The sequence below is a fragment of the Nycticebus coucang genome, chromosome 3 (genome assembly GCF_027406575.1).
Source record: "Nycticebus coucang isolate mNycCou1 chromosome 3, mNycCou1.pri, whole genome shotgun sequence".
NCBI lineage: Eukaryota > Metazoa > Chordata > Mammalia > Primates > Lorisidae > Nycticebus > Nycticebus coucang.
The window spans coordinates 93,784,050-93,808,939 of record NC_069782.1 but is presented as its reverse complement, the minus strand read 5'-3'; the positions used below and the strand labels follow the sequence as shown (position 1 = coordinate 93,808,939).

Genomic DNA, 24,890 nt, shown 5'->3' with positions numbered 1-24,890 from the left:
GGGCAGGGCAAGGCAGAGCAGCCAAAACAAACAGAACAAGGCAGGTGAGCGAGCAAGCCGGACAGGACCCAAGCCCGTGGCCCTGCAGAGCCGTGGCAAGGTGACGCCTCGGGCTGCTGTGGACATTGGACCACATCCCATGCCACACCTCTGCCAGAGAGGCTTCCCAGCCAAAAGTACCAGGAAGGTGCGTAGACTTGGATTTGTGGCTTCCAGAGGAGCCTAAAAACAACCTGTACAAGGATCCCTGCTCCCGGGAAAGATGTTTAAGGGGACTAGGCCACGAGGTAAAGAACCCAGCAGTGAAGGCACCTCCTATTCTGCTACCATCACCAGAGTTAAGAACTGATTTGACCTTACTCCCAACAGCCTAGAGGTACTGTTCTCTACTGCCATATTCCTGTATGCTTTCTATTTTCTTTTTGGTTCCCAAAGGTTTGGAGCCCCCATACAACCCCTCGCATGCTCTCTCAGCTCTGTCCTACAACATTCCTTCTATCTTTTCTGATAGCTTGGCCTAAGCTCACTTACTGAAGGCAAAAGGGGCAATTCGAGGAGGCCAAACCAAAAAGTAGGGCAGAGATTCCCAGTGGTCTGGCCCGCCATGCCCTCCCACAACCCCTGGCACTCTGGCCAGCACCAAACTTAGGCTGGTGGCCCTCACCAAACCACCAGGACACTGCCAAATATGGCTTCACAGGAATCAGATCAGTTTTGACTCCATCATTCAGGCCAAGATCTTAGGACTACACTGATACCTTATCTTAGTGGGCCCAGGATTGTCCCAATTTTATTTATTTATTTATTTATTTATTTAGAGATAGTCTCACTTTGTTGCCTTTGGTAGAGCGCTGTAACATCATAGCTCACAGCAATCTCAAACTCTTAGGCTCAAGTGATCCTCTTGCCTCAGCCTCCCAAGTAGCTGGGACGATAGGTGCCCATCACAATACCTGGCTATTTTTAGAGATAAGGTCTCAACTCTCGTTCAGGCTGATCTCAAACTCCTGAGCTGAGGCAATTCACCCGCCTCAGCCTCTGAGAGTGCTAGGATTACAGGTGTGAGCCACTGCACCCAGCCAACTGTCTCAATGTTTAAATTGAAAGTTTTGCACTTTGAGGCCTGGTGTCCGTACAACAGTGGTTATGGCGCCAGCCACATACACTGAGGCTGGTAGGTTTGAACCCGGCCTGGGCCAGCTAAAACAACGACAACTGTAACAAATAGCCTGGGGTTGTGGTGGGCGCCTGTAGTCCCAGCTACTTGGGAGGCTGAGGCAAGAGAATTGGTTAAGCCCAAGAGCTGTGGGCTGGCTGTGAGCTGCCACAGCACTCTACTGAGGGGGACAAAGTGAGACTCTGTCTCAAAAAAAAAAAGAAAAAGAAAATTTTGCATTTTGAGAAGTGCCTCAGTTGTGGGAAAACCAGAGTGTTGGTCACTTTACTTATGACTCATGATACTTGTGGGCTACTTCTACAGGGACTTGAGATGCCCCAACCTGGGATGCCATACAATTGTCAGCAACAGGAACCATTTTCTGAGTCCTGATCCCTGGAGAATCTCTAGTTTAGATATTCTGGACTTGGACTCAAAGAAGAGAAGTCTCTTGGCTCAGCACTTGTAGCTTAGCAGCTAGAGTGCCAGCGGCTGGAGTTGGCGGGTTCGAACCCAACCCAGGCCTGCCAAACAATGAGCTGTGATGCCACAGCACTCTACCAGAGGGTGACACAGTGAGACTATGTCCCAAAAAACAAAAAAAAAGTATCTTTCACAGTCCAGCAACACCAGACAGAGGCCTCACATCTTCACTCATGGAAAATAGCTTTTACTGGGCTCGGTGCCCATAGCACAGTGGTTACGGAGCTGGCAACATGCACTGAGGGTGGCAGGCTTGAACCCGGCCCAGGCCAGCTAAACCACAACAACAACTGCAACAAAAAATAATCAGGTGGTGTGGTAGACACTTGTAGTCTCAGCTACTTGGGAGGCTGAGGCAAGAGAATCGCTTGAGCCCAGGAGTTTGAGGTTGTTGTACGCTGTGATGCCACGGCACTCTACCGAGGGTGACATAATGAGACTCTGTCTTAAAAAAAAAGCTTTTATTGGCTACTTTCATCTCTCCTGGGGGTTTAAGGAGCCACTATTCCCAGTTCTGGGGGCAGACAAGGTAAGTGCTCCATTGGAGCCTAGGTACTTGGGACACTGCTGGGTGGAGTTCCTTCCCTGCCAAGGGCAAGTACCTACCTTTGAGGTCTTCATCTTCTGTGGTGGTATTGCAGCTCTCTGTGGAGCCCTGTAGGCCAAAAAGAAATTGTTTCTATTTGCTGTAGTCCTTGGACACCAGAGGAGCCAACAAACTAGAACAAAAGCAGAGTATGTGCTCCTAGGAGAGGTCTGAGCAGGAATCACAGGGGTTCTGCTTTCATCCTTGCTATCTGACTCTTACGTAACTCTGGATTTCCAAATCCCCTACCTGGTCTTCCCCAACTCAGTAAAGGGCACTATCTACCTTGTTACTCAGGCTAAAACCTGCAGTCACCTTTGATTCTTATCTTTCTCTCTTTCCTTTATACATAATCCTGACCACCTGATCGAAAATAAAACCCACCATTTCTGTCTCCAAAGTAAATCCTAAAAAGCAAACTAACAAACACACACACACAAAAAAAACAGGTAAATCCTACATTTTACTACTTCTCTGCAAATGCAGGGCTACAACCCGCATCTAAGCTACTGGCATCTTGCACCTAAACTACCACAGCAGCTTCCCCATCTCCTGGCTTCCACATTTGCCTCCTCTCCAGAGTTCTTGGCCTAGGACATGACCAGAGTGATCTTTTAACATGTAGATTAGATTGTATTACTCCCTGGCTAAGAATACCAATAGCTCTCCTAGCTGGTGAAAAAGGGCTTTTCTAGGCACAAAAGCCTAGAAGAGCTTTGGTAGCATGCCTTGATGCTCCTCCAGCTCCTCACCCTGCCACCATTCTCCCTCTTGCTGCTGGGCTTGATCTCCATCCTTGCAGGTCCCTCTGCCTAAGGCACCCTGCCCCAGAGTTGCCCATCAGGGGCGAGGCCTTTTCCTGACCACTTATTGGAAGGCCCTGTTCCCCCCCTCCCTCTTTACTTTGTGCCATTTTCTTCAGAGCACTTATCACTTGAAGTTTATCTTATTTGATTACTGATTTGTTATCTGCTCCCCATCCCACCCCATGGACAGGAAATTTGTCTTGTCACCGCTGTAAACCAGAGCTGTGTTTGGGCTCAATAAATATTTACTGATGTTAGTGAAAATGCATAGGGTGTGAGGGGTGAGGCAATGGAGAATGCTCTAAGGCAGGGGTCCTCAAACTACGGCCCGCGGGCCACATGCGGCAGTGTGATTGTATTTGTTCCCGTTTTGTTTTTTTACTTCAAAATAAGATATGTGCAGTGTACCTAGGAATTTGTTCATAGTTTTTTTTTTTTAAACTATAGTCCGGCCCTCCAATGGTCTGAGGGACAGTGAACTGGCCCCCTGTTTAAAAAGTTTGAGGACACCTGCTAAGGTCTGATGATACTATTGCCTCTGTTTTTTTTTAGCTAACTTTTACCCTTAATCAAACTTCACAATTCGTGGAAGATTCCATTATTATTCTCCCCAATGTACAGATAAAAAAACTGAGGTGCAGAGTGGTCAAGTGACTTGCCGGGTGGCAAAGAGCCAGGATTCGAACAGAGCCTAGGCTCTGATTCACTAAAGTATAAGGCACTTCCTTGGCATGGAGCAAGTGATAGGCGCACAATGCCTCCAGCCTAGCTTCTGCAAACACCTCAGCCTTGGGGTATAGCCTGCAGGCTGTCATCTGCAGGACCCTTATACCCCTGTGACCCAACCCACCTGTTCCCTACTGACCTGGAAAGCAGGAGACAGGCTCAGGAACCACTCACCTTAATCCCATCTGTAGCGTTATGCACCACGGTGGTTTGTGGCTCCTGTGAGAGAAAATGAAAATCACCCTCCTGACGTGGGGAAAGACCTACAGCTGTTCCCAAGGGACCCCACCTTCATCCCAGTACCCCCACAGACCCTATGATGACTACTGAGGTCTGCCCACCAGCCATCCACATTAGACAAAATATCCCGGGGAGCCCTGAATTTAGGCAATAGCACTGGCTGGTAAGAAGGAGAGGCCTGGTACTTAACAGAAGCAGGTACCCAGGAAGCTGGGAGGACAACGGCTCCTGTCCTGCTTCCTGCTGGTTCTGAGGGCTCTTTCCACATTGGGATCCCATGGGCAAGTATATTGAAGGAGCTATGGGATTGAAGGTGTGGACCAAGCCTGCCCACAGTGTTCATCAAGGGGTGCCCAAGAGGCAGGAACACAGGAGAATAGAAGGATAAGGTCTCTCAGACGCAGGAGGGCTCCTCAGCAAGCTGAGCCCAGGGAGCTGCCTAGTTCACCCACCTTCCACCTTCCCCAGAGTTCCTGGCCCTCCAGCACCATATGAGGCAGCATGAGGTCCACAGGAAGGAGAAGAGTAGCAGGCACAATCACCCCTACCTCTCTCCCAGTCACCCCCCTAACTCTCTAGTTAGCTCCTGTTAGCACAGGAGCTCTGAGAGCACACAGTGCCCTTGGAAGAGCCCAGAGAGAACTCAACAGCATGGCTCTCAAGGAACCAGACCCCTCAGCATCATCCAGAGGTGGGGACCCAGCCCTCCTGCCTGTTTTCCTGGCTTTGCAAAGGAGAGGCTGAGGCAGGTTTTATAAGGAGGACTCCAAGAACTGATGTACAGGTTCCAAGAAAGTTCTTACTCTCTCCTCTTAGAAGCAACTCACCTTCCTGACCCCAAAGTAGACCTACTGGGGTCCTGGCCTGGGGCTGGGAGGTTTAGCTGAGAGCCCTGATCACTCCCCCCGCCAAAAGCACAGTGGAAGAAGCGGGAGCAGCAGTTCCGCCATGCAGGACAAGTGCAGCCAAGCAGACAGTGAAAGGAGAGGGGCCTAGAGGGCAGCACACAGAGCAGCCTACTCTACAGGTTCAAGAAAGGAACAAGGCCAAGGGGGCCTGGGGATGGGGGTGGGGGCAAGAGGAGGAAGAGGGAAGGAGCAGGAGGCAGCCAGGGACAGAGGCGGAGAAGCTGTAGTCAGGAGGTACCATGGCCGTCTGCAAGGGCGCGGGCTCTTGGACTGGGCTTACGAGACTGTTTTTGTTGTTGCTCTGTGGCTGAGACAAGAAAACAGATGGTTTAGTTCCTCCAGAGTCACTGAAGATGCTCAGGTTCAGCTCCCAGACCTCCCTTGCCCCTTACCCTGACTCAGAGGAGTGAGGCCTGAGGTGGCCTCCATAACACTATGCAGATGGGAGCAATGGCTGGAGAAATGGTCAGAGGAAGGGAGTGTCTGGAGGAGCCCAGAGACCTAGCTCTAGAGGCATCCTCACGGTGGGATCAGCCCAAAGATTTGTTTTAAAGCATCTCTCCAGAAATTTCTGCTTATGCCAGGTGCTATGTTACTGTACAACCATTCTTGATCAAAGAAATTCAAGATCTTCTTTCCACTTTACACCGGGAAAGGAGGGTGGTTTATAAGAAAATAGAATGAAATTCTGAAACTCTGGGCCCCCTATCTGTGGGCCATCTCTTGCTGCTCTTTCAACTCGGCACTTGGGCTTCCTTCCCCTTCCAATACCAACTTGAAGTCTGATCTGAAAAGAAGAGGAAGGAGAAGAGAAAGAACACCTGGCCAAAGAGCTGGTATCTGGAATGGACAGGGGTAGAAGTTGACTTTGGAAACAAAATGTATCTATTGACCCTGAGGAGTAGACACAGGGCTGTGCTCTTTATCTTTCTGTTTGTTAAATCTTGACCTTGATGAGCTGCAAGTGAAGGCAGAGCTCCAAGGAGGGGCAGGTGAATCCCAGTGTGGGCTGTGGCTGAAGTCCCAGAACCCAGACCCCAGGACAGTATAGGATGCCCACGAGCCAACAGTCTAAGAGGGACAGGACCACCAGAGGTATCTCCTCGCCTTTCAAAATGATACACTGGCACAGCAAGGGAAGGACGGGAGGAGGATGATAGGAAGGAAGGACACCCATCTCCGGAACCAGAGCCATACTGATGCCATACTCTCTGCCTCTTACAATTCCCTGATCAGTGCACTCCATCTCACTGAGAGTCCTAGTGGAGTTGGAGGCCACTGAAGAGCAGCCCAAGGCCTGCAAGTTCTTCAACAGACAGTGAGACAAATGAGCAGCTACCAACTCTGTGCAGGGTGCACGTGAAGACACATTGACAGTTAGGATACTTCTCTCCTAGGACACACACGGACAGCACACTGTCCCTACGTACCTGGAGGCCTCTTGGACCAGATCTGAAGCCATCCACCCCAGCCTGCTTGTCATTGGCTGACATCCCCAACGTCAGCAAGACATGGAACTATAAGCTAGGCCCTAAGCGCTGCAAGACCCCACTGGGCTCTGCAGACTAGAGAAGAGGGGTTGCGGGAGGAATCGGGCCACAGGTCTGAATGCACATGAGCTCTGCTCTCTCCTACTTCTCCCTAGAAGCAGAGTCCTCCTAGTTCAGCTGCTGATGCAGATCTCCTGTTCAGAGCTGACTGGAGAGGGCCACCCTGCCTGCCATGCCCTGCTGAGACCAAAACTCTCACAGGGGACAAGGATTCTAGGGTGCCCATACAACCTGCCTTATTCACAGAGGCATGGGTGTCACCACATGGCCCCACCTCTGGTTTTAATGGATCATTTCACAACAACTCAGGCTGTTATGTTCTCTTTGGTGTCCTGTGCCCCATGAGAAAGATGATGAGTCCACTACAGTCTTTTACCTGTGCCCACCCCCACTGTGGGCAGGAGGACAGGATGAAACACTGGGCACAGCTGGAAAATGGGACTTGCAGAGGGGATACACCAGGAGAGTGAGGCTCAGAGCCAGGTGCCTACACAGTTGCCCTCTGGCTACCAATCTGCAGGAAGAAGCTGCTCATGCCGGGTGAGCAGGGCCTTTCCTCCTGAGCAACAGTGAGTAAGGGTCTCTCCCTGTGCTTGTCACCTAGCCCCGAGTGTCACCTCCTGCTCTGGGCTGCTGGGAGGTATCCAACTTCCACAGCAGCAGGTGCCATACCACACCCTCCAATGCCCACTTTTTAGGCCACGGGGTGACCTTGGGCAATGGCCCCTGCCTGCAGGACAGGCCACACCTGCCCACACAGCACAGACATGCAGTGAGGATGAGTGAAGCACACGCACACAGCAGAACAGGTTTGCGTGGCTGCGGGTGGGTGCAGGCAGCATGGAGTGGGCGGATGGGTGGGCAGGCAAGGCTCACCATCAGGTGCACGCTGGAACTCGACTTCCTTTTCTGGACACACCACAGCAAGAGGGAGAGAGAAGGGGAAAGAGGAGGTAAGAAGAGAAGCACAGAGACGCTGCAGGTTAGTGCACCAGCGCTGGGCTCTGCATCACGGGGAGAAAAGAGCAGAAGGAAACTCGGAGTCCAGCACCAGAAGGTTAAAACAGCACACGGACAGGCACTCACACCCCGGGGAGGAAGAGCCCCGGGGTGGAAGAGCCCCTTTGCTGTCAGGTTCCTACACACAGATTCAGTATATACCGACTTGTCTCAGCCTTGCCCAAAGAAAGCTCCCTAAGATCAGTTCACAAGTCTAAGAGGGTAAGTAATATTTCACAGCAAATTGACAGGTTTGGGTTCATGAGGCTAACTCATCTACGAGGTTATTTATCTTCTCTTAGTATTAGGACCATCTGAAATTTGAGTGAGCAGCTACCAGGCATAAAGCAAAAACTGTGACAGGCTACCCTCTGCTTTAGTAACATTTGACTTTTTCATTTTTTTTGGAGACGGAGTCCTGCTCTGTTGCCCCAGGCTAGAGTGCCGTGGCATCATCTAGTTCACTGCAAGCTCAAACTTCTGGGCTCCAGTGATCCTCCTGCCTCAGTCTCCTGAGTAGCTGAGACTACAGGCATGTGCCATCATGCCCGGCTACTATTTCTATTTTTAGTAGCAACAGGTCTTGCTCTCGCTCAAGCTGATCTTGACCTCCTGAGCTTAAACAAGCTATATGCTTTGGCTTCTCAGAGTACTATGGCATAAGCCACTGCACCAGCTGACATTTGACTTCTGAACCTAGATTTTGCTGCATTCCTAAGCTGCTTTTCAGATAAAAATGTTGAGCTATAGCTGGGCGTTGTGGTGGGCGCCATGGCACTCTACCGAGAGCGGTACAATGAGACTCTATCTCTATGGAAAAAAAAAACAAAAAACAACTTGGGCGGGCAGCGCCTGTGGCTCAGTCGGTAAGGTGCCAGCCCCATATACCGAGGGTGGCGGGTTCAAACCCGGCCCCTGCTGAACTGCAACCAAAAAATAGCTGGGCGTTGTGGTGGGCGCCTGTAGTCCCAGCTACTTGGGAGGCTGAGGCAAAAGAATCGCTTAAGCCCAGGAGTTGGAGGTTGCTGTGAGCTGTGTGATGCCATGGCACTCTACCGAGGGCCATAAAGTGAGACTCTTATCTCTACCAAAAAAAAAAAAAAAGATCCGAACAAGCTGGGTTCGGTGGCTCACGCCTGTAATCCCAGCTCTTGGGAGGCTGAGGTGGGCGGATTGCCTGAGCTTACAGGTTCAAGACCAGCCTGAGCCACAGCGAGACCTCATCTCCAAAAATAGCTGGGCATGGCAGTGGCCATGGCTCAGTCGGTAGGGCGCCAGCCACATATACCAAGGCTAGCGGGTTCAAACCCAGCCTGGCCAGCTAAAATAAAATGACAACTGCAACAACCACAACAACAAACAAAAAAATAGCTGGGTTGTGGCAGGTGCCTGTAGTCCCAGCTACTTGGAAGGCTGAGGTAAGGGAATCACTTAAGCCCAAGAATTGGAGGTTGCTGTGAGCTGTGATACCATAGCACTCTACCCAGGGAGACAGCTTGAGACTGTCTCAAAAAAAATTTGCACGTTACTTTAACAACATCCAACAAACACTTATTGAGGGTGGTTTTAGGCACATTGCTCCTGCCTTCAAGGGCCTGACATTCTATTTTAGAAGACATTTTCAGGAATGTACTACAATCAAAAAGAAGTTACAAATATTTAAAAGAATGGTCTACAACTTAGAATTAGATCTAAAGAAAAAGACAAACTTAAATATAATTAGGCCTCTTTTACATTAGCCTTTTGTATTTATTATTTGTTTATTTATTTATTTATGTCAGAGTCTCACTCCATCACCCTGGGTATAGTGCTGTGTATATAGTTCACAGCACCCTCAAACTTGGGCTGAAAAGTTCCTCTTGCCTCAGCCTCCTGAGTAGCTAGGACTACAGATGCCCACCACAATGCCTGGCTAGGGTATTTTTTGTTGCTGTTGTTCTTTTTTAGTAGAGATGGGGTCTCACTCTCGCTGAGGCTGGTCTCAAACTCCCAGAATGCTAGGATTATAGGCATGAGCCACCATGCCTGGCCCTATTTATTTAAATTTTTTTTTTTTTTTTGGCCGGGGCTGGGTTTGAACCCGCCATCTCCGGCATATGGGAGCGGCGCCCTACCCCTTGAGCCACAGGCACCGCCCTATTTATTTAAAATTTTAAACCAGAAAAGGTTTCAAACCTCCTTTGCCTACTTAAACAAACAAATATTCAAACAGTATGTAAGGAAATAATCAGAACCTTTTTTTGTTCTTGCTGTGTTCTCTTTTTTAAACACTCGATGGCCATCCTGGCCTGGGACTAGCAGACAGCATGAGCTGCCCAAAACTAGGGGCCGCTTGAGATCTCAGAGTTTGTGTCCCTTTCAGTCTTGTTCTCACAAGTGGTTCTACTCTTCCCCAGACCTATGGTCACCAGCACCCATCTTCAAAGAAACCTAAACAGAAGCTGAAATCCCCAAATCCGAGAGCATAAGGTAGATTAGCTGCTCAAACCAGTGTGAGCTTTAGTATTCTCAGCAACTTGCAGAAAGCTCTGAACAGTGAGAAAGAAACCTCACTATGGACACTTAACCAGTAGGAACTGGGGAAGGGGGAGTTAGGAAGAGAAGATGGGGTCTAAACAAAGAATCCAGGTTGCTGAAAGCTCAGGACCTTATGAGCAACTTCACAGGCCTCCCTCACAGTACAGATCATCACCTCAACTTTCAAAGGAGTACAGAAAAGTTGAATGCCACACATTCGCCCTTTGATACAACTGTGCCGTTAATTGTTATAGGCGTATACATGCTCCCAGTTATAAAAGGACTGCAGCCACATTACAAGCAATTTTGAAAACAGAGAAGAGGGGAAAAATCACTCATACTCCTATTACACTTCAAGCCTTTCTAAATAATGCAATTTAAAAATACCATTGTAAGTATTGTTTATGCCTTTTACAATAGTTTTTTTTTTTTGTTTTTTTGAGACAGTCTTACTGTGTCACCCTTATTAGAGTGCTGTGCCGTCACAGCTCACAGCAACCTCAGATTCTTGGAGCAATTTTCTTGCCTCAGCCTCCCAAGTAGCTGGAGCTACAGGTGCCTGCCACAACGCCCAGGTATTTTGTTGTTGTTGCTGTTGCAGTTGTTTTAGCTGGCCCAGGCTAGGTTTGAACCTGCCACCCTGGATGTATGTGGCCAGCGCCATAACCACTATGCAATGGGCGCTGAGCCAATAAATAGTATTTTGATTTTTATTCTAACAGCAATATATGATCTAGGTGGAAAAAATGCAGAATATGGAAAAATGTATTAAAAATATTTCCCAAATTTCAATCACCCAGTGAAGTTAGTATTAACACTTCAGTGGGCTTACTTCCAGTTCTTTTTCTACCCACATATTATAATAAGTATGTATAAACATGTTTTTAAAAACCAAATTTAGATGACAGTGTACATACTTCTTTATATCCCACTTTTTTCACTATTTAATATAAAATATTCCCCACTATGTTTTTTACTTAGCATAAAATATTTCTGTCTCTGTACTCATGAAAATTAATAACTTTGTAATAGTCTACTAAATGGATTTCCTGGCTCAGCGCCTGTGGCTCAAGCGGCTAAGGCGCCAGTCACATACACCTGAGCTGGTGGGTTCAAATCCAGCCTGGGCCCGCCAAACAACAATGACAACTACAACCAAAAATATAGCCGAGCGTTGTGGCGGGCACCTGTAGCCCCAGCTACTTGGGAGGCGAAGGCAAGAGAATCACTTGAGCCCAGGAGTTTGAGGTTGCCGTGAGCTGTGATGCCATGACACTCTACCCAGGGCGACAGCTCTGTCTCAAAAAAAAAAAGGATTTCCGGGCGGCGCCTGTGGCTCAGTGAGTAGGGTACCGGCCCCATATGCCGAGGGTGGCGGGTTCAAACCCAGCCCCGGCCAAACTGCAACAAAAAAATAGCCGGGCGTTGTGGCGGGCGCCTGTAGTCCCAGCTACTCGGGAGGCCGAGGCAAGAGAATCGCGTAAGCCCAAGAGTTAGAGGTTGCTGTGAGCCGTGTAACGCCACGGCACTCTACGGAGGGCCGTACAGTGAGACTCTGTCTCTACAAAAAAAAAAAAAAAAGGATTTCCCATAATTATCCAGTTGTTTCCTTATTGGCTTTTGAGATCACCTCCCGGGTGCACCTGTGGCTCAAGGAGTAGGGCGCTGGCCCCATATACCAGAGGTGGTGGGTTCAAGCCCAGCCCTGGCCAAAAACAGCAAAAAAAAAAAAGAAGAGAGATCACCTCCCTTCTTTTCACAGTTACAAATGATGACATGGAGAACATCTTTCTGCTTTCAGCTTTTCCCTACTTTGAATTATTTCTTCAGGAAAAATTCCCAGAAGTAGAATTACAGTGTAAAAAAGGTAGAAATATTTTTATGGTTTTTGACACACAGGCTGTTTTAGAAAAGACCATTCTGGTGCTTACTCATCACTAAATAAAGAGCCAAAAATGGCACCTTTTTTCAACTTGCATTTCTCTGATATTTGTGAGCCCAGAAATTTTTACACATTTGTTATCCAGTTCTACTTTCTTGTTTTCAGATTACAAATTCATATTCTTTGATCATCTATTTATTGGGTATTGTTAGAGAAACTCTTTGAATAAAAATAATATTAATTCCTATCATCACTGCATCACTGCTGGGGAATATATTCCCCAGCCCATCTGCTGTTGGCCTTTTAATTTTCGTTGGTCATTCCTTTCAGAAACATCTGTATCTTGGCCTCTGGTCCTACCATGACATTGAAACTCTTTTCTCCAAAGAGCACTAAACTCATTTACCGAGCACAGGGTCAGATACATCACACAGAACGGGATAGTTCCCCCACACACCCTCATTTAGAGCAATTTATCCAAGGATCCAGTCTGCCCACCTCTCATCCTCAGCATTCCCGTAGATCAGACACTGCTGCACACCTGCTCTTCCCCCACCTCTTTGTTCTTTCTCCATTTCCTTTGCTGACTCCTCTTTCTCAAGCCCCTTCTTAACAGATAACCCTGAAATGTTGCCTTTACCAGACTCAATCTCATGTGCTTTGGATTCATATAGGGGAAGAAAAATGTTAAAATTCACAGATTCTGCCTCTCTCCCCAAGGCCTCTGGAATCTGAATTTGAAGCTGGACCCTGGAATGTGTGTATTTTTAGCTAGCTCTGTAGGATAATCTTACAGAGCTGCACCTGACATTCATCTCGGGAATCGGTATCAAGCCAGTTCTGCCAGAAACCCATTCCTTAATGGCTCCTTTATCCATCCCCTCCCGTCCACCTCAGCAGTCACTGCTTTATTTCAGGTCCTGTTTTATGCAACTGCTCTTCCCTTCAGTCACACAGAAGCTACTAGAGTTCCAGAGTCACCATGCTGCTTCAATCTTGCGTTTCTTCACTGCCTGGAATACCCTTCCCCTCCTCTGTCCTCCTTAACCTGGCAAAATCCTAGTTCCTAGGCCACCTCCTTCAGGAAGATTTCCTGTTCTGGTTTGGATGCTTGTCTCTCTGCTCCCTTGGTACTTACCCTGTGCTCACCTTCCCCATAGACCTATCAGACTACACCAGAATGGGCAGCTGCCCTGCCTCTCTCCCAGTGTAAGCAGCTTAAAAGGTAGATCATGTTGCTGCCTTTCCAGCTCCTGAGGCACAGCAGGCGTCTAACGAACGTTGGCTGAAGGAGTACACTTGAGTGATTTACTCATGTGAGATCCAAACCTAATGTCTGGCGCTGGCTTTAATCCCTGGGCTACACCAGGTATTTCCTGGGGCCTGTTACGACATCTCCACCTGTCCCCCAATTTCAGTATGGTCAAAACAAAACTCCTTCCACCTAAATGGGCATTTGCTTCACAATTTACTCCCATTTCTAGTTGAGGTACCACCAATTCGTCCAACATTCAAGGCTAGAAACCGTGACATTATATCTGATGGATCCGTTTTTAACCCCCCATCCGCAATGTGAGATCCCTCGGGCATGCTTCTAATCAGAGCTGGTATTTCCCATACCCTGAGTACAGCTGGAACAGTTTCCTATGGGAAGCACCTATTCTGCCCCTGTATCTGTTCTCTCTTGCTGGTTAAGTATTTTGAGTATTATCCTTTTTTTATTTCTATCACCTTTTCTTCTCCACCCTTCCCCCAGATTACAACAGATACTAATTACACCTCTGTGTCTAGTTTGCACACTCTTCCATTTGCCCTTATAACCTCAGCCGAATTTCTCTCATCAAAGCATCCTTGTTTGGTGGCCCCTGCTATTTCCCACGGTTTAACACAGAAACATCCAATTCTGCCTGACCAGACTGATCCAACTATATTTTCTTTCCTGTCTTTCTTTTTTTTTCTTTGAGACAGAGGCTCAAGATGTCATGGGTAGAGTGCCATGGCATCACAGCTCACAGCAACCTTTAGCTCTTGAGCTTAAGTGATTCTCTTGCCTCGGCCTCCCAAGTAGCTGGGACTACAGGTGCCCGCCACAATGCCCAGCTATTTTTTGGTTGTAGTTGTCACTGTTGTTTGGCAGGCTCAGGCTGCATTCGACCTCGCCAGCTCTGGTATATGTGGCTCGCGCCTTAGCCACTTGAGCTACAAGCGCTGAGTCTTTTTTTTTTTTTTTAAGTCAAGGGTCTTGCTTTGTCACCCAAGCTAGAATGCAATGGCATCATCATAGCTCACTGCAACATCAAACTTCTGGGCTCCATTGATCCTCCTGCCTTAGCCTCCCTAGTAGCTGGGACCGCAGGTGTATGCCACCAAGTTCAGCTAGTTTTTCTATTTTTTGTAAAGGCAGCTTCTTGCTATGGCTCAGGCTGGTCTAGAACTCCTGGCCTCAAGTGATTCTCCTGCCTCAGCCTCTCAAAGTGTTAGGTTTACAGGCATGAGCCACCATGCCTGGCTCCCAGCCATATTTTTCACATCCATCTACCACAAACCTTGTGTTCTCATTGGGCAGAGAACATCAATATGCATAAGAGAACCAACCAAAATGCTTTTTTATTTTCAAGTTATAGAATACATTCTCATTAAAAAAAGTTAAAAGTAAAAAAGGAATAGTGTTCCTCCCTGCCTGCTCTTACCTCCAATTCCATATCCTAGAGGCAATCACTGACTTGCTTCTAATTTTCCTATATCCCCTCAGTTTTCTTCAGTAAGCTTGTACCTATAAGCTTCCAAGATTACACTGTTCTCTGCAGGGTCCAGTATATAACCAGTGCTTAGTTAATTCCAGGTGCATCCATTTTCATGACCCAAAGGTAACCTGAAAACCATCCCCCCATTATGCCTCTTTTGTGGACCCCTTAGAACTGAGTGCAGGCTGAGCACAGTGAGTCATGTCTGTAATCTTAGTACTTTTAGCGGGAAGGCAGGAGGACTACTTGAGAGGCCTGGAGTTCAAGACCGGCCTGGGCAACAGTCAAACCCTCATCTCTAAAAAAGTTTTTAAACTAGTCAGGTGTAGTGGCACACATGTGTAGTCCCAGCTACTTGAGAGGATCACCTGAGCCCTGGAGTTCAGGCTTACAGTGAGCCATGATTGCACCACTGCACTCCAACCTGGGCGACAAAGGGAGATCCTGTCTTCTTTTTTTTTTTTTTTTTTTTTTGAGACAGAGCCTCAAGCTGTCACCCTGGGTAGAGTGCCGTAGTATCACAGCTCACAACAACTTCCAAATCCTGGGCTTAAGAGATTCTCTTGCCTCAGCCTCCCAATTAGCTGGGACCACAGGCACCTGCCACAATGCCCAGCCATTTTTCGGCTGCAGTCGTCATTGTTGTTTGGCAGGCCCGGGCTAGACCCAAACCAGCCAGCTCTGGTGTATGTGGCTGGTGCCTAAGCTGCTTGAGCTACAGGCGCTGAGCCTGGGAGACCCTGTCTTAAACAAAACAAAACAAAAACTGAGGGCAGCATTAGACCTCTGATAGGTATTTATTAAATACTCTGCAGGTAGAAATATCCCAAATCTCTCTCCAACTAAATCTGCCCCCTTTCCTAACTTGGCTCTGCCCATTTGGCTCAGGCCCAGAACTAGGTGAGCTATGTGGCCACCCCAGCTCCATGTCACAAGGTTTTGGTGGAGCCCAAGCTCCGCTATGGGGGACAAAATGACACAGAAGCAGGCATGCAGAGAATGAGGGAAAGCGGAAGGGACAGAAGGAAGGGAATGGGACACGTGTGTGTATCTCAGCTGTGGACACAAGATCCTGGGAAAAGACCCAACTTAAACTTCTGTTGGAGATTTGAAAGTTTGCATAGTTTCATGGTTTGAAATTCTGTATGGTTAAAGATAGCATGAACTCCTATTCAATGTCCTTGCCCCAGGATCTTTTTCTGCTTTCATAGCATCTGCAGAACACTTTGGTCCTTGTGGGTACCCCTAGCCACTTCTCCTCTGTTGGTCCCTCCTGGACCCTCCGCTTGCCCCTGCTCCACAAAGCTCCCTCACCAAATAGAAATGAGCTGCCTTTTTCTGAGGAGCCTATGCCTCAAAAGAACTTAAGACTTTTTTGCTAAGTGGTATCTGAGCTGGGTTCTGGAAATGGTATAGACATAAGGAAAAGGAACAAAAGGGGCGTGGCTTCAGGTTCTGAGCCCTAGACCCTGCCTGAGTGACAGGCAAACCTTGCTTTCATTTGACTAAAAAAGTTTGAGCTTTAAAAAGGACAAACAAACAAACAAACCAAATGGCCTAAAAGGCCCAGAGAGTCAAGCTCTGGAGATGAGGCACGTGTGCAGAAGTCAGGTTTAGGATTCAGATCCAGTAAACTGCAATTTGGATCATGCCCTGAGTCCTCCCCAAACAGCTCGGAGGAGGAGCAATACCTCTGCCTTTTCCCTCTCGGGCCAGTGGAACCTGCTATTCTAAGCACAAAGGCATCTGGTTTAAAGTAGACTAGCAGGGATAGGAGGGATCCCAGGGAAAGGGAAACAAGGTGCCAAGAATTCCCCACATTCTGGTCAGGGAGCTGGAGCAATACCTACCTTGACACCACCGTCTGACTTCTTGTTCAATAGACTTTTGGCAGCTGTGAAAACAAAGAGGAAAATCACGTCTCCTGCATTGCACCCTCTCTCAACATGAAGTCTGGCAGCCGGATCCACAACAGACTGCTGTGTTGTTTGACAAGGGGAATGGGGGGGCCTCCCGAAACCTCTCAAGGAGGCCCTTCCAAGTAGCCCCTCGGCAAGAAGGCCATCTCCAGTGGCGCCCGAGCCCTCAGGGTGGCACCCCAGGATCTCCCCTGTCATGGAAGAGGGTTCAGCAGAAATGGGCACACTGCGTTGTTTAGGAGGAGAAATCGTGTTCAATACTGGAGCTGCCCGGGGCAGTGGGAACTCTGCCTTTGACAGCTTCTACCCAGGCCTAGAAGCAAAGTGCCAAGGTAAAACAGTGAGGGCTCTGTTCCTAGGTGCCATGGAGGTTCTCTGGACAGCCAATCTGGAAGGATGCAAGACATCTCCTAAGAGTGTTCTTAAGAAACAGTGTCACAGTTCACAAAGGCGGCCAGACATGAGGACAGACAGACACAGACACAGAAACCAGGACCACCTACAGGAGGGCTTTGCCGGGGGTTGAAGCCTTCACTGAGCAGGTCTTTACCAGGTTTATTGGGTCCTAGCAGCCACCCTTTCCTCAGAGCCCACTTTCTGGACCCATGAGCAGAAAGGACTAGGCAGAATAATGAGCTGTCAAACAGATTCTAGCCAGGCATGGGGTGATGCTCAAAGTGATGAGCTCTGTGCCAGAAGGCTGGTAGCACTGGCTGGCCACAAAGGCCACAAGAAGACAGCAAACAGTGGGTGGGAGTCTGGCAGGCACAGGGAGATAGAATTAGCCCAGCTGTCTGATCCACCCAGAGTGTCCTGAGTTTGTATCTTGGTTCCACCATCTGCTAGCTGTGTGACCTTGGTGAGCTACTTAACCTTAGCCTCACTTTCTTTATCTATAAAAGGGAATAAAACAGGGCCTAGGTCACAGAACAGTGGTGGGGAGCCAGTGGGATCATGCCTGAAAAGCACTTAGCAGAGTCTTGGGCAGGTAGCAAGTACTCAGTTAAGTGTTAACCACTATTGTCATTATTACTGCTTCCCTCCTGCACTTCATGTGGCGTTTCTACCCAAGCTGTGTCCCATCTCTCTCCAGTGAGAGCAGGGATCCTTCCATCACAGGAATTTGACTCTAAGAAATGGCCTTTGGCCCTATCTTCAGTCATGCTGAATTTGGGGGAAAAAAAATTTCTAGCTTTTATTTCTTTTTGAGACAGTGTCTCACTCTGTCACCCTGGGTAGAGTCCCATGGCATCATCATAGCTCACAGCAACCTCAAATTCTTGGGCTCGAGTGATCCTCTTGCCTCAGTTTTTCTATTTTTAGTAGAGATGGGGGTCTCAGTGTTGCTCGGGCTGTTCTTGAACTCCTGAGCTCAAGCAATCCACCCACCTCCGCCTACAACAGTGCTAGGATTATAGGCATGAGCCACCATGCCTGGCCTAAGAAAAATTTTTTAATGTGTTTGCTACAATTCCTGACCACATACTATCTGAGTGATTTACATTTAGCAGTCAGTTCTGAGCCCTGGTTGCCCATTAGAATCACCTGGGGAGCTTAAAAAATGCTTATACCTATCCTATGCCCTAGGAATTCTGATTTTTTCTGAGTGGGGTCCTGGCACCAAGATTTGTTATGAGATCCCAGGCAACTAGCTGTATTGCATAGGAAGGGTTGAGAGCCTCTAACACAGTGACCTGAAGCATTGCCAGGTTAATTTTTATGCCCATTGGAGAGATGAGGAACCTAAGGCGGAAGAGCTGATGTGACTTGTTCAGGGTGTGGCAGGGCTAGGATCCAAACCCGGGAACAGCTGATTCCAAGGCTTCTGAACTCTACAGCCTTTCACATCTGGAGGCCTGAAAACACCAGACTTCATGATTTTGAGTGGTGTGGCTTCCCTGTGGAGTCTTAAACAGTGCTGAAGTCCAGTCCTATTACTGGGCAGCTCCAGGCCATACTCAGGGCTATCTCTGACAGGCAGGTCAGGAGGAAAAGCTCCTGTGCCCAGCTCCATATCCCCAGGCTATTGCCTCCTGAGAATTGGCAGGCGCCCAGCATGCACGGCTGGTTAGGAGGCTCCGTAACACCAATGTGCTCGCAGATGCCAAGTTAGGTGGTCTGTCCGGCATGCCCATCTCAGCCCGCAAGCATGGGACTCGCCTCCCTGGTGAGTGGGCCTGGCATGCTGGCCCTCCTGGTGGGGTGGCAGGGAGCCGAGGCAGGCAGTCGGGGAGGACTCATGCCACGTACCTTGCCCGGCCAGGCCGGCGGCGCTCGTGGCAGGCGAGGCGGGGGCGGAGCTCTGCCTGCCAACTGAGGGGATACAATCTCTCAGTGCACAGAGCTGCCGCAAAGCCACAGGGGCCCGTCAGCAGCGAGCATGCCCCAGCACGAGGCGCGGCAACCCATGGGCAGCCCACACACAGCACGGCCCAGGCAGCGTGGCCAAGCCAACCGAGCTGTGGGAGCAGAGGTGCCGGAGGCAGGCCGATGAGGCAGGTGCAACCAGCCCTGCAGCAGTCTGGGGGCCTGAGAAGACTGGGATTGGCCAGGGCCTAGGGAATACCACATCTCTGCTTCACAGAGGTAGCTTTAAGGTCTGTCCCGTGACTTCAGGTGAGGGTACACAGGTAAAAGCCTGACTATGCAGATGAGAGGCAGGTGGCCTTTCTGAAGTAGCCTAGCACCAGCTTACAACTGTGAGGTCCCTCCCTAGCACTTAGGGTGCTGAGCCCTTTATCAGAGAGCCTGGAGCACAGAGCAGCCCCTTCTTCTCACCACACGGCCAGAGAGGGGCTGTGCCCTTGTACAGCTGAGTTTACTGATAGGCCCCAGCTCCATGTCTCCTAGCCCCTCAGAGACACAGGTCCCTTTCCTAAGGAGGGAGTCAGGAGAGGTAGCCTTTCTCAGCCTGTAGCTCAGTGTGCTGAGGGTGAAATGAGCCTCCAGAAAGAAAACAAAGGCTGCTAAAGCAATACATTCTAGAAGCCCTGACTTCATTATTAGCCAAGTCCAGGGCTCAAAAACCAGCCTAGCTCATGCCTAAGGGAACACACAGGTGCCCTTCCTTCTTAATTATATCTTCTTTCTACATAAGTTTCCAGAGACAGGCTCTGTCTTTACCTGTCCCAGAGTAAGGGCAGAAGAGGCCATCCTAGTTTGTAGCTTTTTTTATTTGTCTCTGATGACCCAGGGCAAACTAAGCTCAAAGGCCAGGAAAGGTCTGGGCAATAAGGACAGGAGGCTCTTTCGGGATGAATAAAGGTGATTTGTCCTGACAGACAGCCCGATTTCCTAAAACCAGAACAGCAATTTCCTGAAATGGACGGGGAGGTTGACATAAAGGCTCAAGGCCATGGGATGGGACACTGGCTACTGATTGGCCAGGCTAAAAGAAGCAGTAGCCTGCCTTTGCATGTCTTTGACTCAGAGAAGAGAGAGGACAGGTCACCATTCTAGTGGCAGCAAAGAAATGCCTTGAGTGTCCTCTAGAAAGGCTCTTACACCCAGAAAATAGAAGCTGCAAGTAATTAAAGGACGAAAAGTATAGTGTGTGACTATAGTTTCATCTCTGCTGGAGACAGCCAACTGCACTTTCCTGTTCCAATCTGTGACAGCTGAATCCAGAACAATAATCTTCCTCTCATGGGTACCCACAACCCAAGAGCGAGCCCCAAACTGAGGTCACAGGTTATGGGCCTGAGGTGGCCCACTCCCAAGGCCCACTATCCAGGCCTGGCCATTATGGGGCTCTGGGGCTATGAGGCTCAGCCTTCCTGCCTGCAGCATTCTCTCAGCCAAGGCTCCAGGATACCTGAAAGCCACACAGGTGAGCCCATCAGGACTCAGGCTTAGGGGAGCAACCTCAGCCCAGAATGGCTGCCTGCCCTGCATGGTGCTCCTGCGCAACCCCCTTTTTGTAGGGGGTTGCGAGAGAGGGAGTCTTGTTACAGAGGGACAGCGAGGGAGGGAGTCTTGTTATGAGGATGGGAAGGGTGGTCTTGAATCCAAACAGCAAGGCTAGGGATTAGAGGGAGGGCAGACCAGGGGAAATGGCAAGCTGGAAAGAGGCCTTTGTCTTCAGTTAAGTCTTGACATTAATCTTTTTCTCAGAGAAAAGCCATGGTGCTTCCCCACTGAAGGCAAACAATGATGGGGTTTGGGGTGAGGGTAGGGATGGGGGGCAGTGGAGTGTCTTGCATCTTAAAAAGAAATGTCAAGTGTGATTTACACTTGTGTTGGTTCCAGCTCTCCTGATTACTTATGCAAATTTAAGGAAGTTCATTTCCCTCTCTCCTGCTGGTCTTTGTTTCTTCCCTTTTTACTGTTAGTATCACAAAGAATATTTTAAGCACAAGTTGCTGTCAAAGGTTTAAACAACTGGAATAATTTCTATTAGTTATTTCTACTTGGACACAATGAAGTAAGAGATCTCCCAGTCAGCAAATTAATAGTGGCGATTCAGAAGATGAACTATCCCCGTCTCTTTTTCCCTCCCCAATACCCTAGACTGGCTAAACTCTTAAAGTGCTGAGTGTCTTCAGAAAATTATTACTTTATTTCATTTTATTGGAGTCTCACTCTATTGCCCTGGCTAGAGTGCCAAGAATCCACAGGAACAAGGTACATGGGAGGCTGGGCAGGCTACTCCTTGGGAGGTTCTAGGGAACAGAATTCATAAACATGAGCCCAAGCAAAGCCCCCAGAATCTCAGTAACAGGACTCAGCAGTAGCCTCTTAAAATAGGATTCTCATTTATCCTGGCCAAGGTGTTCCCCAACACTCCCAAGTGCCACATGGGATAGCAATTTCCCACTCCTGACCCACTCACCTCGGCAGAATTAAAGTGCACAGCTGGGAAAACATACCTGAAAAGTTCCTGGAGACAAGCATGGTGGTGAGGATGGCGCCCTGGGGAAAGAGGAAGTTCCTGTGAATTCAGTCCTACTCTGGAGAACAGTAGCCTGGTCTCAGGCAGAGGCAGCTTCTGGCTAGAGCCTGAAGACAACAGGTCTCAGCTCCTGAACCCCCAACATGTATAACCTTCACACGTCAGCTCCAGGCAGGAAGGAGCTTCCTTCTGTGATGGGGCAGGAGCCATACAGGGCATAATTTCAAGGAGGCTTATAGCCTGGAAGTAAGACTCACCTTCAGTTTTCTCCGGGCATTGAACTTGCGCAAGCACTCTACAGTCTCTTGACGATGCATCATGGATGCCACTGTGGATCGTTGCTGGAAGCCAAACAGACAGATCTGTGAGCCCCTAGCTCAGATCCCCTGGCGCCCACCATAGTCCCAGCACTGATGGCCATGCTCAGGACAGGATCATGCACTCAGCCACCCAGAGTTGCTCTGAAGATAAATTGAGATCACAGATGTGAAAATATTTTTAAAATAAAAGCACTATCCCAAGTTCACAATCTGAACGTGACACCACCAGTGATTGAGGCTAGACGAGGGTGCTAAGAGCATTTCCTTGGGAAACGGAGGTTACAGAAGGAGGGTATCCTGTGTGTTGTGATCCCTAATCGGTTACCACCCACTATGTTCCAGATTCTCAGTAGGGAGAGAACTGGCAGGGCTCCTGCTGTCTCCTGAGCATTCCTTCCTTCTAAGAGCCCCTCTCAACACATCCCCAGCAAGGTCCTGAATGAAACTGCAATCCCAGAAGCTAAGGATCTTTACATGAAGCATCAATTCTTTTCATTTACTGTTAACTTTCTGGTCTCTTTAAAGAGTCTACCAGACGTGGTCTACATATCCTTGATGACTCAGGGTTGTCGATACGAGCACCAGTTATTATGTAAAGTCATAATACAGTGAAGTCCTCAGGGGATACAGAGATATATAGGATTGTGGAGAGTGGGAGACCACAAAAATGCCCCCAGTTTTTGAGCGCCTGTTTTAAGTCCTGAGTATCATTCAATGTTGATGTTTAGTAGCCATCTCTTCAGTTACTGAAGCAATACAAGTTTACATTAAGAATTCGATTAGCAGGGTGGCACCTGTGGCTCACTGAGTAGGGCACTAGCCCCATATACTAACGGTACTGACAGTGGTGGGTTCGAACCCGGCCCTAGCCAAACTGCAACAAAAAATAGCCAGGCGTTGTGGTGGGCACCTGTAGTCCCAGCTACTCGGGACACTGAGACAAGAGAATCACCTAAAGCCCAGGAGTTGGAGGTTGCTGTGAACTGTGACGCCACAGCACTCTACTGAGGGCAATAAAGTGAGACTCTGCCTCTTAAAAAAAAAAAAAAGCTCAGCACCTATAGCTCAAGTGGCTAAGGTGCCAGCCACATACACCAGACCTAGCAGGTTTAAATCCAGCCTGGGCCCGCCAAACAACAATGACAACTACAACCAAAAAATAGCTTGGTGCTGTGGTGGGCACCTGTAGTCCCAGCTACTTGGGAGGCTGAGGCAAGAGAATCGCTTAAGCCTAAGAGTTGGACGCCACGACACTCTACCTTGGGCGACAGCTTGAGGCTCTGTCTCAAAAAAAAAAAAAAAAAAAAAAGATAAATTCTCCTATTAATTATAAATAATGTTTAGTTTTGGCAGAATCTCTTAACATTTTTTATGCAATTATATCATCTGAAAAATTAAACGCACTCTGCCACTTTGTTTCCAATTTTTACTCCCATATGTTTTTTCTTATCTTATTGCACACTACCCAGGGCAACAGTTTGAGGTTCTGTCTCCAAAAAAAAAAAGAATTCAATTAGCATATAACAATCCCACCTATTTCTCTTTTTGTTTTTGTTGTTGAGACAGAGTCTCACTCAGTACCAGGTAGTGCCATGGGGTCATACCTCCCAAAACCTCAAACTCTTGGGTTCAAGCAACCCTCCTGCCTCAGCCTCTCAAGTAGCTGGGACTATAGGCGCCCACCACAAAGCCTGGATAATTTTTCTCTTTTTGGTAGAGATGGGATCTTGCTCTTGCTCAGGCTGGTCTCAAACTTCTGAACTCAAGGAATCCTCCTGCCTCAGCCTCCCAGAATGCTAGAATTACAGGCATGAGCCACTGTGCCCGGCCCAATCCCACCGATTTCTACGGCCTCACTAGCAACAAACAGAAATGACTACAACCTGTATTTCCAATTTTTAACTTCTGTTCTAACCTCTAAAACGCTATTTCTGACTGCCCACTGGTTATGTCCAGTTGGAGGCCCCCAAAAACCACTCAGTATGCGTAAAACGAAAATCTTCATCTTCTCTCACAAACAAGCACCTCTGAGTCAGTGAATGTGACAACCCTCCACTCATAACCTGGTAGTCCTCATAAGTCCCTCTCCTTCACTCCCCAAATCCAACTGGGGAGTAATTAAATCCATTTGATTCTAGTTCTCAAATATTTCCTGGATTCGTACACTCCTCTCTAGTTCACTCTCCCATGTTCACCTTCAGTAAGGACCTCACCTGGTCTTACTTAAACAATTATGAAAGCTTCTCGAGTTCTCTGCCTCTAGCCTCATTCTTCTTTAACCACCCCCCCCTCCTTTTTAGAGGCAAGGTCTCACTATGTTGCCCAGGTTGGAGTACAGTGGCTACTCACAGGTATGATCACAGCTCACTGCCACCTTGAACTCCTGGACTCTAGAGGTCCTCCCGCTTATGCCTCCTAGGTAGCTTGGACTATAGATGTGTGCCACTACACCCAAGACTTCCATCTTTTACACCGCTTCCTAAGTGATCTTTCTTTCTTTTTTTTTTTTTTTGAGACAGAGTCTCACCATGTTGCCCTCGGTAGCAACCTCCAACTCTTTGGCTTAAGTGATTCTCTTGCCTCAGCCTCCCAAGTAGCTGGGACTACAGGCGCCCACCACAATGCCCAGCTATTATTTATTTATTTATTTATTTTGCAGTTGTCATTGTGTTTTAGATGGCCCAGGCTAGGTTCGAACCTGCCAGCCTCGGTGTATTTGGCTGGTGCCATAACCACCGTGCTGAGCCCAAAGTGATATTTCTTAAATGCGAATTTCATTCTCTCTTTAAAATCCTTACGTGGTTTCTTGCACTTTCAACTATAATCCAGACTCCTTAGGCTGGAACTTTTATGACATAGAATTTTGTTGGCCTCATTCTTTTGCATGCTTGTAGTCACAGCCTTAACTACAACCAAACTACTTAGCAGTCCTTAAACTCACTACAGTTCCCCATAACTTCTCCTGGTCCATGCTAACCTCTGCCTATAAGTTAACATCCTGCAGACCTCCTAGTTGTCTGTCAAGAACCAGGATAGAGGTTACCTCTTCTGTGCAGCCTTCAGTAACCATACTACCCACCATGACAGCAGAAGGTCCTATAGTCTCATCAGATTCTTGTACACGCTCAGTACATTGTAGTGTGGTTGCCTGTTTGAGTTCCTG

General features: G+C 48.4%; 1 protein-coding gene across 26 annotated transcripts in view; it reads right to left on the bottom strand.

Moving 5' to 3' along the window:
- CAMK2G (calcium/calmodulin dependent protein kinase II gamma) overlaps nt 1–24,890 on the bottom strand; it is a 62,638-nt gene that overhangs the window by 7,393 nt on the left and 30,355 nt on the right. For 5 of the 26 annotated variants that reach the window (XM_053582474.1, XM_053582485.1, XM_053582476.1 and 2 more), the window contains exons 11-18: nt 21,665–21,748; nt 21,385–21,427; nt 18,767–18,829; nt 16,448–16,491; nt 7,332–7,364; nt 5,144–5,212; nt 3,932–3,976; nt 2,246–2,294 (exon numbers count right to left, since the gene is read on the bottom strand). In XM_053582474.1, the coding sequence (XP_053438449.1) occupies nt 2,246–2,294; nt 3,932–3,976; nt 5,144–5,212; nt 7,332–7,364; nt 16,448–16,491; nt 18,767–18,829; nt 21,385–21,427; nt 21,665–21,748 (430 nt within the window). The remainder of the gene's footprint in view (nt 1–2,245; nt 2,295–3,931; nt 3,977–5,143; nt 5,213–7,331; nt 7,365–16,447; nt 16,492–18,766; nt 18,830–21,384; nt 21,428–21,664; nt 21,749–24,890) is intronic. The other 21 variants (XM_053582481.1, XM_053582495.1, XM_053582482.1 and 18 more) reach the window with 7 other exon arrangements.